The sequence below is a fragment of the Pelophylax lessonae genome (genome assembly GCF_965119305.1).
Source record: "Pelophylax lessonae genome assembly, chromosome: 12".
In the NCBI taxonomy this organism is placed as follows: domain Eukaryota; kingdom Metazoa; phylum Chordata; class Amphibia; order Anura; family Ranidae; genus Pelophylax; species Pelophylax lessonae.
Genome location: NC_138779.1, coordinates 155,584,453 through 155,604,133, shown reverse-complemented (window position 1 = coordinate 155,604,133; position 19,681 = coordinate 155,584,453). Strand labels below are relative to the sequence as shown.

The 19,681-nt window shown below is 42.9% G+C and overlaps 1 protein-coding gene across 1 annotated transcript in view; it reads right to left on the bottom strand.

The window, feature by feature from the left end:
* The window catches only part of ALDH16A1 (aldehyde dehydrogenase 16 family member A1), a 316,675-nt gene that overhangs the window by 241,951 nt on the left and 55,043 nt on the right, over positions 1 to 19,681 (bottom strand). The window contains exon 6 of the mRNA XM_082274075.1: positions 18,777 to 18,961. Coding sequence (XP_082130201.1) covers positions 18,777 to 18,961 — 185 coding nt within the window. The remainder of the gene's footprint in view (positions 1 to 18,776; positions 18,962 to 19,681) is intronic.

Genomic DNA, 19,681 nt, shown 5'->3' with positions numbered 1-19,681 from the left:
AGGGAGGGGGCTCCTCCCACCAGAAAACTCCTCCAGGCACGCCCCATGGCCTTCACAGCAAAATATCCACCGCAAAATGGCCGGAAATGTACCAAGATGGCCGCCATCATCGAAGCAGGCAAGGCTACAGGAAAATGGCGGGAGTGCGGTAACCAGGACTCGCAGCCAACCATCCTTCTCCCTGGGATGATCACAGAGCCCATGTGATCCTTCTATATAGTCATCTCAGAAGCCACGCATCCCCCCCCCCCACAGTTGGAGTCACTCCCCTAGGGTCACATTTAACCCCTTGATCACCCACAGAGTAAACCCCTTCCCTGCCAAAAACATTATTACAGTAACAGTTCATATTTTTAGCACTGATTACTGTAGTAATGTCACTGATCCCCCCAAAAGTGTCAAAAATATCAGTTAGGGGTCTGATCTGTCTGCCGCAATGTCACAGTCCAGCAAAAAATGGCAGATCGCCCCCATTACTAGTAAAAAAAAAAAAAACAAAAACAATAAAAATGACATAAATCTTTCCCGCAGTTAGTAGACGCGATAACTTTTGCGCAAACCAATCAAAATACACTTATTGCGATTTTTTTTTACCAAAAATATGTAGCAGAAAACAAAATTGGCCTAAAATGTTAAAATGTTTTTGTTTTTTTAGGGGCGTGGCCAGCGCTGGACCATGATGGATGCCTAATCCAGAGCTCCGGCACCCAGCAGCTATATCCAGCACCATCCGCAGCTACAAAGACTGAATCCACCCACCATCTGCCAGAATATCATCTCCTGCCTGTCCAGCGATGTCCAGGAAACGCAAGGTGGAGAAGGGACCTCGTAAATTAACTGCTTTCTTTCCCCCACCACCTCGAGGCAGTCGACAAGATGGCGTCGGCAGCCCTGGCCTTGCTGCCTCAGAGCGGGGAAGGGAACACTACACTGACCTTCCAGAGGAGCCTTCTGACGGGGAAAATCTCCTTGCAGGTACCCTTTCTCCCCTCAAATTGACCCCCACTAGCCCTTCCTGCTGCAGCCCAGTAAAATCATGAATGAGGCTGGAAGCTAGTGACCAGGCCCCAGACACAGGCCGCACCTCTCATCCCCTGCACCATGAGATTCTATAACAATCTCCCATAGCAACCTTCCCCACTACAAACCAGCCTGTGCTGGACACCACACATAAAGAGATTCTGCTCTCTCTCCACACGTCTCTGCAAGCTGACATTGTGACTCTCACTAGAAAATTCACTGCAGAAGTGCACTCCTTAGGAGACAGGGTCCACAATATTGAATCATCAATGTCCGATATGACTACTACAGTCAATGACCTGGTGGAGGCACATGAAGAAAACTTAGAGGAAGACGCTGGTTAAAAACTAAAATCGCATACCTTGAGGATCACTCCAGGAGGAACAACCTCAAGCTGCGTGGCATCCCTGAATCAGTACAACAGGCTGATGTAAATTGATTCGCCACTGACCTATTCTCAGTCATCCTACCTCAAACGACCCCCCCTTGATCTTACAATTGATCGCATACACAGGTTCCCTAAGCCGTAGTTTCTCCCCCAAGAGACACTGCGAGATGTACTTCTGCGGGTGCACTTCTACCAGTCTAAAGATGCAATCCTTCCCAAAGCCAGAACCATAGGACAGCTCCCTGACCCATATTCCAACATCCAGATATACGCTGACCTGTCCAAACACACCCTAGACCTAAGGAGACAACTTTCTACCATAACGAAAGCACTAAGGAACTACAACCTTCCCTATAAATGGAAACACCCATCTAAGATTACAGTGGAAAGGAACAAACATTTCGCACAATTACATCTCTGGAAAAAGGCCTGGGCCTACTTCACTCCTGGGGAATCATCCCTGAATCTACTCCCCCAGCGGGGGCGAAGAGAGCCCCAGAAAAATTGCCCCAACAATGGCACACTGCTACAACCCACGGCAGAAGAGATACCTGACACCTACCAACACATTCAATATATAATAAGGATTCTGTCCCTAATGCAGCATGAGCTTGCTGAAACACTGGTCTACCCGCATGGCAGTAGAAATTTCTTACCCTTTTAGGAGGAGGCAACCAGTTCTGCCTTATACCTCCGACCTCCCTAATGCAGCATGAGCTTGCTGGAACAACAGTCTACCCGCATGGCAGTAGAACTTTCTTACCCTCATAGGAGAAGGCAACCAGTTCTGCCTTATACCTCCGACTTCTCGCTTTTATGTTTGTCTGTCCGTTTTGTCTGTGTTCTTTATTTTCTTCCAGGTTCATTCTTGCTGCACCATCCAAGGAGCAAATATACAGCACCATTGCCACTATGGTATGCCCTGCCTTCTCGCACCCAACCTGAACATGTTTACCGAAATCCGACCTCAAGCTACACCCCACAGTAGCTGCCTACAACGTGCACCTCTACATCCATGTGATCTCGGGACCAGTGAGTACATGCACTGCACACTATCCCAACTTTACCCATGACTGTCAAAATATTATCAATAAACGCTAACGGCCTAAATCACCCGGTAAAACGGGCGTCACTATGGAGACTGGCCGCTCAACAATCCTGTCAAATTATCTGTCCTCAAGAGACGCACTTCCGTAAGGACGCTGCCCCTGCCTGCACCCACAAAGACTTTCCTACCATTTGCACCGCTTCAGGACAACGGAAAAGAAAGGGAGTACTGATATCGATACACAAATGTCTTGACTTCCACCTTCAAAATACCATAGTGGACCCAAATGGCAGATTCCTAATACTAGTGTGTTCCATCGCAAGCCTGACTGTGACCCTTGTATCGCTCTACGTCCCGAATACACACCAGATCAGATTCCTCAACCGAGTTCTGAAAAAAATTTGCTCCATTCAAAAAGGCTCCCCAATATTCTGTGGAGACCTCAACGTTCCATCCGATCGTCTTGTGGACACTTCCAACCCAGGATCCAGACATCAACCATCCCTGCAAGGCTGGCTTCTCTGGCACCATTCCTCTGCGAGGGAATATACCTACCACTCACTGGCCCACAATACTTATTCATGTATTGATGCAATATTGACAGATAAGTGGCTGCTGCAGAGAGCCGCGGACTCTGAGATAGCCCCCATAATCTGGTCGGACCATGCTCCTATCAGTGTTACCCTAGCATTATCAAACCAGACTCCAACGCAAAAACCATGGTGAGCTAGAGCCGACATCCTTAAACATAGCGACACCGCCGATCCCTTAAAAACTTCTCTAGCCGAATTCTTTTTAACAAATGAGGGGTCGGTATCGTAGTCCGCGACTCTCTGGAATGCCCATAAGGCGTTCAGCAGAGGATTGTTGATACAATTGACTCACAGGGCAAACAGGAAAAGGACGCAGCAAATTGACAAACTGACAGAGGAGATCAAAACTGTAGAAACCCTAAACCAATCTAAACCATCGCTGGGATTAAAGCAAAAACTAGCTTATCTTAGACAGGAACTTAGAGCTCATTTGCTCAATATCTACGAAAGAAACCTTAAAAAATTACAAGCTAGGCACTATACTACCAGTAATAAAGCTGGGAAACTTTTAGCAACAAAAATAAAAGGCCAGAGAACCCCGTCCAAGATCAAGTATATTATACACCCCACCTCTAAAGAAAAGATCCATGCCCTCAGGGACACTGACGGCCAACTAGTGAATGACCCAAAAGACATAAATAGGGTATTTGCTCAATTCTACCAAAACTTATACAGTCACGAACCCATGGATGAGGAAATGGCCGCAGACTGGCTCTCCAAGGTCTGCCTCCCAACCCTTACACTGGATTAACTTCCGCAACTTAATGCTCCACTGACTTTGGAAGAATTGACCAAAACCATTAAATCACTGACCCCGGGGAAATCACCTGGTCCCGACGGGTACACGCCAGACTTTTATAAACTAGCAATGGACTCAGTGGCACAGACACTATTGTCCGTCTTTAACCACATATTAGATGGCCATCCATATCTCCCTACGGGCAGTCAAGCGCATATTAAATTGATATACAAAAAAGGTAAGGATCCGCTAGATCCAGGCTCTTACAGGCCAATATCACTACTCAACGTAGACTCCAAATTACTATCCAAATTGATGGCGGACAGATTGGCATCCATAATGCCCACTCTCGTTCACCCTTCACAGGCGGGGTTCACGAAGGGCAGATCGGCGACCTCAAACATCAGAAAGGTACTACTCGCTTTGGAAAGGGCCAATTCAGACTCGAGCACAGATGCAGCGATCATAACACTCGATGCCGAAAAGGCGTTTGATAACGTGAATATCCAATGGTTGGATCGCGTACTTCTCCAATTAGGCTTCTCCGGCAAATTTCTTCACCTTATCCGCATGATGTACACTTCCCCGGCAGCGCAAGTAGTGATAGCAGGGCACATGTCTCCGTCTTTTCGCCTTTTCAAGGGGACGAGGCAGGGGTGCCCACTTTCCCCACTTTTGTTTAACTTGGCGCTGGAACCGCTGTCCAGGGCCCTCCTGACGCATCCAGATCTGCATGGTATTGTGGTGGGCACCGAAGAGCTTCTGCCATGTTTACGGACGACGTCCTTATATTCACTTCAGCCCCAAGCCAAGATATTCACACGATACAATCCATATTTGCGGACAACCGTCTGTGCTCGGGTCTGCGCATCAACTTTAACAAAAGCGAAATCCTACCCCTTAACACGACACGCACCCCGTTGTGGTCGACCTCATCGATTCTTCGCGTGGCAACATCTCATATAACATATCTCGGGGTCAAAATAGGCCAATTCCCCTCCTCTATTTACCATCTTAATTTCACGCCGGTCCTTGATAAAATGATAGCTGAAATGAAATTGTGGGCCCAATTGCCGTTGTCCTTCTTCTGCAGATGCCACCTTTACAAAATGACTACATTCCCAAAATTATTGTATTCGCTGCAAACCATACCCTTGCTTTTAAAACACACTGATATCACTAGACTACATAAAGCGCTCTCCGCCTTCATATGGAAGGAGAAGAGACCTCGCATTTCGCTCACCAAAACTATATCTGCCAAAAAGGGAGGGGGGAGTGGATCTTCCTAACACCAGAATGTACAACATAGTATGCCTCTTGAGGGGATGTCTAGACTGGCTCAGTCAGGAATCGCGGTATACCAACTGGTCGCTAGTCGCAGATGGCGGCCCCTTGTGATCTGATAGCGCTGTTGCACTGTAGGAAGGGGGATATCCCGCAGCCCCTTCGCAATAACATCTTGATCAGAGACACGGTGGTGGCATGGCGAGAAGTGCGGAAGAAGTTGGGGACCCCTAATAATAGAATTTGATTTTTGGCCATGCAGAGCTAGGTATGCGCGACAATGAACCACATGATGATCAGATCCACATCAAATGAAAAAATAATAAAATAAAAATAAAAATAAAAAAAAAAAAAAAGGGGAAAAATTTTTCCCCTTTTTTTTTTTAATTTTTATTTTGATTTTATTATTTTTTCATTTGATGTGGATCTGATCATCATATGGTTCATTGTCTCGCATACCTAGCTCTGCATGGCCAAAAATCAAATTATATTATATGGCGAGGCTATCTCATTAATTTAGTCCTTTTTGTTGGAAAAAATAATTGGCACCCGAGTGATATTAGTGTTAAAAATCCTTGACTACAATCTGATATGTTGCTAATATATGAATTTGTTATTCTTGAGAGTTCCACCAAAATAAGCATTATTATAGATAGACCTTCTTCATTCATATCCCCTATCTGTGTAATGCTTATATGTACTAATCTTGGTTTCCCACTAGATGTCGCTACGGATCCCTCTCATAAGCTCAGCTTCATCGGCCAAGCACAGTCTCTGTTGATATAGCGTCACTTCCGGTCCGCGGACCGGAAGTGATGACTACTTCCGGTTTGCGGGAACATCCTCCCGTGGCGTCCACACGTGGACGCCTTTGGCGGGCGGATGTGGGGGGCGGGAGACATAGGGGAGGGGCAGGATGTGACTCATTTGAAAATAGTATTTAAGGTAAGTTTATTGGAACAAGGGCTATATCTAGACTGCCGAACCTTTGTAGATACACATGGTCGGAGTAACCGGTAAGCAACTTATCCCTAACTGATCTTTCACACACTGCTTTCTTTTGCAATACCCCATTAATAATTACGCACCTTTTAATGTTTATTCCCATAGATCTAATATCCGGAATAAATATCCACTGGACTTTGAGCACCTTGTTATATTCAACCCTTGAATTTATGCATTACATGTGGCCCTATTGACACATGCTATTGCACATATCATGAATTATTATCTGCATTCTATGGATAATATGTAGATCTTACATTAATTGATATTACCCTTACAAATCTGGCCACTCTATATTGCACATATCACTTTAAATGAACTCATTAGAAAAGCCTTTTCCGGTAAGTACATACTTTATGGCTTCTCTCTATGCCCTTATTTGACATACCCCAATATACTTGAACAAACATTTAAAGATATTTTTTCCTTTATCTTCTAATCTAAAGGATCTATGATTCACTCCCCGTTTTTATCCGATTTTAAATGTAACAAGTAGCATCTATACCATCTACTTATCTCATCAAACTAGGGTAAGAATATACCTCTATTTATTCCTTTGGTCTGAATATTCTTGACAAAGACCCTTTCATGTTCTATCTGTCTGGCTCCCTGCCATGTCCCTGATGTCGGTTGACCACTCCCTGGTCTGTTTGTCAGCCCAATGGACTGGTCTACCTTCTCACTGCCCCCCCCCTTTGAACTACCTGATGATTCATTTTCTACACCACTTTTGTTTGGGTTTTTTTTTTTTTTTCCCTCTCCCCCTCCTTTTTTTTCTTTTTTGAAGTTTTATGTACAATTTCTAAGAGACTTTCTTGCCTCTTTTCCTGATCTTGCAATGTATTTGATACAGGATAACATATAAGGAATGTAACTAATGAAACGAATCATAATCTGTTATCTATGTATTATATAAAGAATCTCTCTCCAATAAGAGATGTAATTCATAATATATGATATAACAACTCTTCAACCATGATTTTAACATTAAAAAAAAAAAAAAAAAAAGATGAATAAGTAGAGCAAAAATATCATGTTCAATTGATTAGATAAAAGATGTTTTTATTGTTGAAAGCACATTGTCTATATATTTAATAAATGCATTATGTACCCTTAGATACTCAAAATTGATACATTTTCTAAAAAGATATACATCAAACGCTGGACCCTGAGGAAGCGCCTGTTGCGAAACGCGTAGCTCCAGCAATCTCTGATATTTGATAACTTTGTACAAATCTGTCTACCTTGTTGATTTTTGTAGATGTATTGATGTATATTTGTTCTACAGTGTATGTCTAAATAAAATTTGTATAATTTTTTATATCCTTTTGTGTGTGATACCTATAGATATATGCATATATAGATAGTTTCTAGAGGCACACTTAAATCCCCCCTTGAAGGGCACAGTTCTGCTGACCTTGGTGGGTTGACCTATGCCCTTTTCCATTTTTGCACATTGTTTTATTTCAAACAATTATATGTGATTAACTGTATTTAAATTGGATTTATCTTATTGTTCTGTATATAATGGCAATGTTTTCTGCGATAGTCCAGTTGGGCATACTTAAGATCCTCTCTTTTTAATGGTATTTGATATCACATACCCACATATATTTATCAACATTTTATTGATTATACCCACATATCTATTAATTTTATGATCACTAAATTATTGCATTTATATTTTTATCGTATGCACATTAATATTGGTTTTAGACCACTAAGAGCACTTTAGTTTGCATTTTCTGCACCCAACTTATTCATTGGCCCCAGATTTCAAACATATGTGTATCCCTTACCCATTTTTCTTTATCTAACTTGTGGCAGCGCCACTTACCTCCATACTCACTTTTATTTAATTATATGTGATTAACTGTATTTAAATTGGATTAATCTTATTGTTCTGTATATAATGGCAATGTTTTCTGCGATAGTCCAGTTGGGCATACTTAAGATCCTCTCTTTTTAATGGTGGACACTCGGGCGCCAAGCCGGGGGAGGGGACTTTCAGGCTGTGTTTAGATCTTTCGCCTTTTCCCCAGTTTTCCCAGAGTCCGCCCCTCTCTGTGGACGGATGTGATGATCCAGTCTCGGCACCCCGCCTCTCTAGTTTTGGCGGGTCACGCTGGACAGGATCGCAAAACGGCGCCCGCACCGGAAGTGATCTACAGAGGTCAGTTACGACCGCATCACTTCCGGTGGGACCGGGTACTTAACAACCAGCAACGGCGCAGCTCAGGTAGGTCACGACTACTGATCGGCGTTACCCGCTGAGCTGAGAACACACATCTCTGGACACACTGCTATCTTTGGTAAGCGCTATCTTTTGAACGTAACTCAGTCTGGCAGACATTGCGGATATTAGTATTTCTTGTGCTTTTCTTTCTTACTTCAAGGGGGATATCTTTTCTCATCAGGTTTACCTACCCTTATACTTCTTCCCCCTTGTCCGGGTGATCCAGCTGTGAAGGTTTAACTCTGTTTTATCTTACCTTGCTTCTTGCTTGATTAGCCCTACCCGAGTATCTATTGTTGGGAATGCAGGAGTGGAACTGTGGATGGTGACCCTATGGATATTCCCTGGTTCTTTCGATGCACTATTCCGGTGCAATGCATCCCTTCTTTGGACACACTATCTGACTAATGTCTGCCATACTGGTTGAATGATAATTATTATATCTGTCTGGCAACTTGGATACGGCTGACCTTGTTCGCCCATTTTGACCACACATATATTATCCTTTGCCTCCTTTCTTTTTTAAAGGCAGAAAGCAGATATATCTCCTCTATTGCTGGCCGTCATATTGAAACCGTTGTCTGGTATTACCCGATCCAGTTTTCACCATTGTTTGAGGACTTCTGTGTCTGGACTGTTGTCCGGGAGTGGGAGCACTCCCCGGCTGGACTCGCAGATCATGCCATCAATTGCTGACTTTTGATTGTGCCTTAGATTCTATAATAGTGGTGAGTGTCTGAGTCTATATCTACACTCAGGTGATGAACATATATGGTGTCATGCCTTACCAATATATCTCTTCTATGTGATGTTTAAAAGCAGAATATATCTATTTTTGTATTGACAATATGCTATTTATACCTAGAACCTGCATAGAGGTCACCAGCACTCATGGTCCCCAAAGAAGCCGCAGAGTTGGCGAAACATGTTGGACCTGGGTGACCCCATTACTCTAGGATATGGTTCATAATTTTATGTATCACACATTTTCTACACTGTCTGTTTTTATATGCATTTGCATCTATGTTTTTTCTCTTTTAACAATTTGTATACATGTATCAATAAAATTATAGTATTTTAATGGTTTTCTATTATTTATCTATTTATGCCAATCAATTCCGACCTATAAAGTCCCAGGTTGGGTGTTTCCTTTAAATGCACGGTTTCCTGTGGGGCTCACTCAGGGCCTGTTGCATTGGAACACCAATACCATTTACTTTTTTCTTATAATGACAACCAGTCACGAACATTCTCAGAAAGAAAAAAAAACAGTGGCAAGCATGGTCCCAATGGTACAATAAACATACTAAATCTGCTAATTATCTATCTTAAAAACTACCTGTAATACCTATTAATTAACACAAGATGGCAGTACTGTTTAAGAGACTATGGTACATCTGTCAACTTCCTGAACTTCCCCAGACTGGACACTGGGTGGTAAGAACACCTACAAGAATATTATTGTGAATACAGACTAGTTGCTTAAACCAAAAGTTTGCATTTTATTTGCTGTTGCATTCTGTTTACATACTTTGTTACCTGTATTTTTTTTTTCTTCTTCTTGACAAACCCAATAAAAATTATTGAAATTAAAAAAATTTTTGATTTTTAATTTTTTTTGGGAATGTCATAGCAGAATGTGAAAAATATTGTTTTTTTTTTTTGTGGACACCGTGTCCGCAAAGGGGTAACGGCGTGCAAAAGGCTTAGGCACCACTAACATGTGCTTAATGCACCGCCATTGTTCATCCACAATAGTATGAAACAATTTCTGGGCAAGGGAACACCTCGCCCAATTTATGGTATCTGCAGGAGCCAGAAGACACCTGCGTACCCAGCGCTGTGGGTTCATCAGCCAATTTTAAAGTTTACCGCACTGAAACTATCAGAGCTTCCACCAAAGAGCATTCTCGCGTGGCGGCTGATGACAGGTCCTCTGCACCGTCAGAATGCGACAACACTGACCACTCAGGGTGGTCATGCAGTGATGAAGGAGTTCTTATTATACTGCATGAATTGTATTGGATCACAGTTCACCTTTTATGCACTGTTCACTTTATTATTGGAATATTATATTCATGTTATGGATTACATAATTATATTTTTATATTGAATGAATTAGATATTGAACAAGAATTTATTTCAGCACTATTTCTAGCACTTTTTAGAGATTGTTAGCACACTGTTTTAAAAAGTACTAATATCAATACAAACCTATTTTTGCACATAAAGATAGCACATTATGTTTGAATATAGCATATTTTGCACAGAGAGTTAGCACTTTATTGCAAAATCATTAACATTATATTGCACATATTAATAAATATAAATTATAACAGCGCCTTTTTACCTTATAACCGTATTATTGTATTTTATACAATTAAAAGGGGCAGCAGGTATACTATGGACCCATATAAACAACCAGGCGCCTTCACAATAGAAACTAAAATATTAGGGAAAACCTAGAAAAATAAAATTCAAATGTCACTGTAAAAAGGTAAACCTGACCTACCTTAAAAGTGGACAGTGCCACTCAGTGAAGCAGTGGATAGTATCTAAAGGGCAGTTGGCAGTGTCAGTCAGCAGGGCAGTAAACGGCGTCAATGTTTTATTTTAAATTTTTTAATTCGTATGTTTAAAAAAAAATAAAAAAAATTTAGCAGCCCTGTTAGGGGGCTTTGATTTAACATCAGGGGTTTAAACAGACTCCTGATGTCTCATTCTTCAGATGGAGAAAGAAGATTGAGGGAGACAGTCTCAGCTGCACATATTGAACAGACAGGAAGAACTCGTCTTCTTCCTGTTCAGTCATAAACTGAAGCATGAAAATAATATTGCTGCGCCAAGTGAACATCAATCAATTGAAGATAAATCGGTGTTTAAATATCAAGTGAAAAAAATATCATGTGAAAGTAATCAAGTGATATAAATCAATCAAATTTTCCCAATCAGGTGATCTAAAAATCACTAAAAATAAATAAATTGTCTCCAATCACACATAAAAGATTGTGTCAGAAATCGTGACTAAAATCTTCATCCATAAACGTGATTAAAGGTGCTGCATGCTCCACTCCAAGTGCTCCAAGTGACTAGTGACAGACTAGCAGCTCACCTCGAAGAGAGACTCCTAAGAGTCAAAGCACACTTTGGAAAATTCCAATAGCCTGGTCTTCCAATCACCGCCTCCTGGTCCTTTCTCCAAATGTATGCAGCATCGGTGTGGAAATAAAAAAACAGAATCTAGTGCTCTCTGCTAGGATGGGCTATTTATTCAGCATAAGCAATGGTAATACACTTACATTTCCATGCACTTCAAGCAGTGCGGGCTGTCAGCACATCAAACTCTGCCTGTATTCTTCCGGGAATCGGCGTGATGACGTACAGGCTCCTTCCCCGTATGCGTTACGTGATACACTTTGTCAGCGGGGTGGAGCCAATCGTCTTCTGAGGATCTATATAGTGCCAATGCTGCCGTAATCCCGCCCCACTCATGGCGGAAGAGGACGTACGGTGCAGCGCCATAACTGGGCTTTGCCAGCAATCATTTCCTATGAAATGCCGACGCCCTGCTAACAACTACAGCGATCCCAAAACGGCCCACATAGACCGGCCGATCCGCAGATCGTAAACATTATATTATGAAATTGCTTTCACTAGGAGCCTGCTGTCATCATATTCCCGGAGGCGTAACAATACTCATTTAGGCAGTGTCCGAATACATTTTACCATTATATAAACAACTAACAAACAAATATTCAAATAAATATACAATACACACAATCATAAACTTATACTTTAACCCATATTAATAATCAATAATCCTAGGAGGTTTAAACCCTATTTGCATAAAACTTTATTAATGATAAAATCTATTAGAAAGATATATACCCTCAGGGTCGAGAGTGATAAAGTTAGTATTAAAATCCATAATCCCAATATAATTAGTGTATAATCATATTTATACCTAATCTTTTTAGCATATTTCAATACCAGATAAATGAATTAGTAGACAAATTATTAAAATAATCCACTATAAATTCCTTTTTATATTCCTTAATTTTAAACGACTTGAAATCCTAGAATTCCTAAAAAATTCATAAAAATTCATAAAAATTCATAAAAAATTCAAGAAATTCCTAAAATATTCCCAAGATGTATCCACATAAATATTGAATATTAAAATAATAAATACAAATATTAAATTATTAAGTTAAAAATGATTAAGTTGCGCCCCCCCTCACAGGGGGGCCTAGCTTTCCCTGATTGCCACAAATATTTTCTAGCCTCCCAGCTGGTGTCTGCGGCCTGGTGGCTGAACCCCGACCTGCATAACTCGGCGGTTGCGGTGGAGGCAGCGGTGCTCGGGTCCGTGGAGGCGCTCACTCATCTGTGTTTCGGGGTCCTAGGGCCCCGCATGGTCTCACGACCTCCATGGTTACGGTCCTGCGGGCATGGAAATCTGGTTTGCAGCTAGAGGGCTACCCGGGCTCTGCTGTCTCCCCCAACGCACCTCTGTGGTATAATCCCAACTTGCCGCATCTCTGCTCCCTCCCGGACCCAGCGGTGTGGACGAAGTACCATGTTAGGAAACTTTCAGACATCTCCCCTGACCTCTCCTTTCCCCCCCTTCAATTTTTCGTGGATTCCTTCCATGTACCACCCTCCATGGTTTTCCGCTACCTACAGCTCTCCCATGCCTTCAAATCCCAGTTTCCACCCGGTGGTTCCCAGGTGGTGCAGTCAGATCTTGAGCGGGTTTTGCGGCACGACTGCTCTGAACGAGCGCTGTCGACCCTTTACGCGCATCTCCTCCGGGTGCATTCTCCGGAGCTCTCTGGTCTCCGTGCTCGGTGGACCAGGGACGTTCCGGACCTGGACCAGGAGGACTGGATGAACATAGTTACATAGTTACATAGTTACATAGTAGGTGAGGTTGAATAAAGACAATAGTCCATCCAGTTCAACCTGTGTAGGCATGTGTGGCTGTAATCATCTCCCATACCCCTGAATGTTCTGATCCTTGAGATGTAAGTCTAAGAGTCTTTTGAAAGCCACCATACTACCCGCAGAAACCACCTCTTGTGGTAGAGAATTCCACAATCTTGTTGCCCTAACAGTAAAGAACCCCCCGCGTTGCCTGAGGTTAAAACGCTTCTCCTCTAATCGCATTGTATGCCCTCGAGTCCTCATGCAATCCCTTCGAATGAACAGCTTTTTTTCTAAGCTGGGATCCCCATTAAGATATTTATAAATTGCTATCATGTCCCCCCTCAGACGTCTCTTCTCCAGGGAGAATAAATCGAGCGATTGTAGACGCTCTTCATAGTCAAGGTCCTCCAATCCCCTAATTAGTTTAGTTGCCCTTCTCTGGACTCTCTCCAGCTCCAACACATCCCTCCTGAGGACTGGCGACCAGAACTGGACGGAATACTCCAGATGCGGTCGGACCAGAGTTTTATAAAGTGGAAGGATTATAGTCTTATCTCTGGAATGCATCCCTTTCTTTATGCATGCTAATATTCTGTTGGCTTTGGAAGCTGCCGCTTGACATTGCATGCTGTTTCCTAATCTATCATCAACCAATACTCCCAGATCCTTCTCCATTTTTGATTCCCCCAAGGGCTCCCCTCCTAACGTGTATTGTGATTTTATGTTTTTAGTCCCCAAGTGCAAAACCTTACACTTCTCCACGTTAAACCTCATTTGCCATGTCGTTGCCCACTCTGTTATTTTGTCCAGGTCATTCTGCAGGATATCTGCTTCATGTTGTGAAGTTATTGCCCTGCCCAATTTTGTGTCATCTGCAAAAACTGATATCGAACTACTGATCCCGACCTCAATGTTGTTTATGAATAAATTGAACAAGGTTGGTCCCAGGACTGAGCCTTGGGGGACCCCGCTTACCACCTCAGACCAGTCTGAGTATGCGCTGTTTATTACTACCCTTTGGACCCGCCTTTTTAGCCAGTTCCGTATCCAAGAGCAAACCCTGCTATCGATACCTGCAGACCTTATTTTATAAATTAAGCGCTTGTGGGGAACTGTATCAAACGCCTTAGCGAAATCCAAGTACACCACATCCACTGGTCTCCCCCTATCTAGCTCACAGCTCACCTCCTCGTAGAATGTAAGGAGATTGGTTTGACAAGAACGCCCATTTGTAAACCCGTGCTGATTACTGCTGATGATGTTGTTGTCCTTAGCAAACTCTACAATATAGTCCCTTATCATCCCCTCCAGAAGTTTACATACTACTGATGTCAAACTGACAGGCCTATAATTTCCCGGGATATGCCTCTGGCCCTTTTTGAATATTGGAATCACGTTAGCTTTCTTCCAATCCCCTGGTACATCTCCTGTCCTAATACTGTCAGCAAAGATCAGGAACAGTGGTCTCGATATAACTTTACTGAGTTCCTTGAGTACTCTCGGATGTATGCCATCCGGTCCTGGCGATTTGTTTGTGTTAAGTTTATCCAGCCTTTCCCTGATTTCCCCCTCTGTTAGCCATGGTGGCAAGTCCTGTTTATTACTACTAACCATACAGTCATGGTCAGTGTACCCCTCCTTTTCCTGTGTAAAGACTGACGAGAAAAAAGCATTTAGCACGGTTGCTTTTTCAGTGTCCTCTGTAACCATCCTCCCATCATTGTTAATTATGTGTGCAATATGCTCTGCCTTAGTTTTTTTGCTGTTGATATATTTAAAGAATTTCTTTGGGTTTTTTTTACTATCCTCCGCTATTTGTCTCTCAAAGTTGATTTTAGCCATCTTGATTTCTTGTTTACTTTTCTTATTTGCCTCCTTGTATTGCTCGAAAGCCGATACTGTGCCCTCTGATTTATACTTCTTGAAGGCCAATTTTTTCCCCCTAATAAGTTTTATGACGCTACAGTTTAGCCAGCCAGGTTTGGCTTTGTCTCTTCTAAATTTATTTCCCATAGGAATGCACTGCAAGATGCCTTTGCCTAATATGTTCCTAAAGCATTCCCATTTTTCCTCTGTGGTCAGGGATCCCAGGGTTTGGTCCCAGTTTACCTTTTCCATCATTGAGTACAATTTTGGAAAGTTTGCCCTTCTGAAGTTTAGGGTTCTTATGTTCCCCACTTGTCTTGTTATGTTGTTATTTACACTAAATGTGATCATCCTGTGATCGCTAGAGCCCAGGTTGTCCTGGACTCCTACCTCCGAGATTATGTCTGGGTCATTAGTGAGCAATAGATCCAGGACTGCGTTTTCTCTGGTGGGGGAATCCACCAACTGTGACATGTAATTATCCAGTAAGGTTTCCGTGAATAGGCGGGCCTTCTGTGAGTGTGCAGTCCCCTCTTCCCAGTCAATGTGGGGGTAATTGAAGTCCCCCAATACGATGACTGATCCCAATTTTGCCACTTTACCCATTAGTGCTAAAAATTCCAGCTCTACCTCCTCCCCTTGGTTAGGTGGCCTATAGCAAACCCCCACAATTACTTTCCCCTTTTCTCCTTCCCTATGGAGTTCAACCCACACAGATTCTAAATCCATGCTCATCCCATCCGTAATGTCACTCCTTTCTGTCACCTTTATATTGTTCTTGACATAGAGACATACCCCTCCCCCTCTTTTTCCTACCCTGTCCTTCCGGTACACCGAATACCCTTGGATATTGGCCAGCCAGTCATGTGAGGGGTCGAACCAAGTCTCTGTTATTCCCACAAGGTCTATGTCCTCCTCATGTACTAACATTTCCAACTCATCCATTTTATTAGCTAGGCTCCTGGCATTAGCATATACCCCTCTTAGTTTTAAGGAAGTTAAGCGCAATTGGCGGTTATGTTTATTCCTGTTTGGTCTGAGGTTCTCCCGCACAGACCCGCCAATTGACCTTGTGGACCTACTGTCGCTGCTGACACTACAGCTGCCTTCAGTCCTCTGCTTCCTCCTGACTGACTCTACTTCTGAGCCCTCCCCCCCCGTCTCCTAGTTTACATGTGGGAGGTTCCATTCAAGATGTTGGTCTCACTCAGGGATAGACTTATTCAATTCAAAATTGCACACAGAGCCTACCTCACCCCGCATAGGTTACATAAAATGCACGTCTCCCAGTCGCCGGAGTGCTGGCGCTGTGGCCAGGCCCCGGGTGACTTCCTTCATATATTCTGGACCTGTCCTCATCTCTCTACCTTCTGGTCCGGGGTGCTACACACGATCACAGAGGTCTCCTCCATCTCGCTAGATCCCTCCCCGAGAATATGCTTACTCGGTCTACTGGATGATCTGGTGTCTCGGGTGGCGGACCGCACGTTGCTCGGTTTATTATTGTTTTATGCCAGGAAATCCATTGTGCTCCACTGGCGACAGCGCTCCCCTCCCACGGTTCAACAATGGAGGTCCCTGGTGAATTCAGTCCTCCCCTTATATAAAGACACATATGTGCACAGGGGTTGCCGGAAAAAGTTTGATAGGGTGTGGACTCGGTGGCTCTCTGATCCCCCCGCTGTCCCGGGTGGGGGAGGCGGGTCTCGCCTTCCGTCGTAGGCGGATGGCGCCCCTCGCCTTGGGGTGTTATGGGATTCTGTGATGTTTGAGGCTGTCCTGTATTGAGCATGGGTCCTGCTGATGAGTTTTGGTGAGGATCTCCTGTTGTTTAACAATATCTGCTGTGTCTCTCAGGGCTGCTGTGTATACCTCTCACTTGGTTTGTACTACACTTGCCTTTCCCTTTGGACCCCTGCGCGGGTGCCGTGTTTCATTATGTATGTATTGCTGCTAGCTCGTATCTGGTCTGAGCCTGAGCACCATTGTTTGTAGTTGTTGTTTTTTCTTGCAAATTCAATAAAAAAGATTTTCAAAAAAAAAAAAAAAAAATGATTAAGTTAAAAATATTCAGTAAATCTAAAATTAATAACAAGACAGAGGAAAGAAGCTATTTATCACTGATAAAACAATTCAGGTCGAACTCAATGTTCAAACCCCTTGGGGCTAATACCTTGGCCTCATATATCCAGTAGGATTCCCGTTTGCTCAATTGCCTAATGTAATTGCCACCTCTCCAGTGTTTTACTACCCGTTCAATCCCCCAAAATCTGAGGGATTTAGGGTCTCGGTTATGAACCATTCGGAAGTGTTTGGATACATTATGATTAATGGAGCCTTTTTTAATATTTTTAACATTTTCTCCTACCTCTCAAAATAATGTCTACGATCTGCGGATCGGCCGGTCTATGTGGGCCGTTTTGGGATCGCTGTAGTTGTTAGCAGGGCGTTGGCATTTCATAGGAAATGATTGCTGGCAAAGCCCAGTTATGGCGCTGCACCGTACGTCCTCTTCCGCCATGAGTGGGGCGGGATTACGGCAGCATTGGCGCTATATAGATCCTCAGAAGACGATTGGCTCCACCCCGCTGACGAAGTGTATCACGTAACGCGTACGGGGAAGGAGCCTGTACGTCATCACACCGATTCCCGGAAGAATACAGGCAGAGTTTGATGTGCTGACAGCCCGCACTGCTTGAAGTGCATGGAAATGTAAGTGTATTACCATTGCTTATGCTGAATAAATGGCCCATCCTAGCAGAGAGCACTAGATTCTGTTTTTTTATTTCCACACCGATGCTGCATACATTTGGAGAAAGGACCAGGAGGCGGTGATTGGAAGACCAGGCTATTGGAATTTTCCAAAGTGTGCTTTGACTCTTAGGAGTCTCTCTTCGAAGTGAGCTGCTAGTCTGTCACTAGTCACTTGGAGCACTTGGAGTGGAGCATGCAGCACCTTTAATCACGTTTATGGATGAAGATTTTGGTCACGATTTCTGACACAATCTTTTATGTGTGATTGGAGACAATTTATTTATTTTTAGTGATTTTTATATCACCTGATTGGGACAATTTGATTGATTTATATCACTTGATTACTTTCACATGATATTTTTTTCACTTGATATTTAAACACCGATTTATCTTCAATTGATTGATGTTCACTTGGCGCAGCAATATTATTATTTTCAGGTTTCACAGGTGTTTTTGTGTTTGGCACTGATTGTTTGCAGCCTTGTGCACGAGATTATCTTTTTGTTTGATTTTGGTTTGCACTGATTATTTTTTCTTATAAACTGAAGCATAGTAAACACAGTTTACTAGGCTTCAGTTATGACTGAACACAGTGATTGGTACAGAGGCAGCGTTTTATCACACTGAACAGGAAGGTAGGAGCACAATGGATTACTGACAAATAAACAGATATTTTTTCTGTACTTGCAGTTTTTTTAAAGACAAACCAAAATCTAAACATATTGCTAAGAGTTTTTTTTTTTTATATATATTTTGTCCAGACACTTGAAGTTTCTACATATTAAGCTTGGAAAACAATTACCTGTTACCTACAGCAAACTGGTTGACTCTTTCACTCTTCACAGTCAACAAAAGTCCTATTTTTATCTATGTGTTACTGAAATTTACATAATATTCTGAAATGTGGCTTTTACCTCTGTAGAGCCTGTAAAGGCTACTTTATCCACATTAGGATGGATAGCCAGCTTTTCACCAAAGGCACCATTACCAGTGACCACATTGAAGACTCCAGGTGGAAGTCCTGCCTCAGCACAAATCTCTGCTAGGAGAAGAGCGGTCAAACGTGTATATGTTGCAGGCTTTAACACTACAGTATTACCTGAAATTAAACACAAAAGAGATTGGCTGAAGCTGGCTCAAAAACAGCAACACAAACATTTTATCATTTTCAACTCAAAAGGCGCTTTCAAGCATTACAGATTGCCTGTATCTGGTTGGTTAAGCTCAGACTGAGCAAAGATCATGTGCCTATAATGACCCTCCAGGAATCTGACAGACAGACATTCTCAGACTCAGCATTTCTGGAGGTTAATGTTACTGGCTGGATTACAATGAAGATTCTCCTGGACAATTGCTATAGTTTCCCTATAAAATAAGGCAGGCCACGCACGGTTCAAATCTCAGCAGGTTCCCGATGAATTGGCTGAGATTCGAACAGTGTATGGGCAGGCTAAATTTACCAAGTTGACTGATCAACTTGGGTAAAATCAGCATCCCGGGTTTTACCTTTCTAGCGGCTGCTGTAGCTGCTAGCAATATTCACGGTCTTCTCCCAGTGGGGAGGGATGTCCCCTAAAGAAGCAGACAATGGTTCGGTAGAATGGATTCCCACATCAACACTGCCTGTGTTGATGTGCGAAATTCAGCAGATGACTTTCCTGCAAACTGTGGTTGCTTTGTGTGTGGCCGGCCTAAGCCAGCACCTGAAAGAACCAAAGAGTGAATACATTTTCTTGTGTCGTAAGTCAGGAAGGGGCAAATTCTGGAAATGTTGCGAAGGTTGAGGTGGCAAGATTTAGCCAACAATTGGATGTGGGGG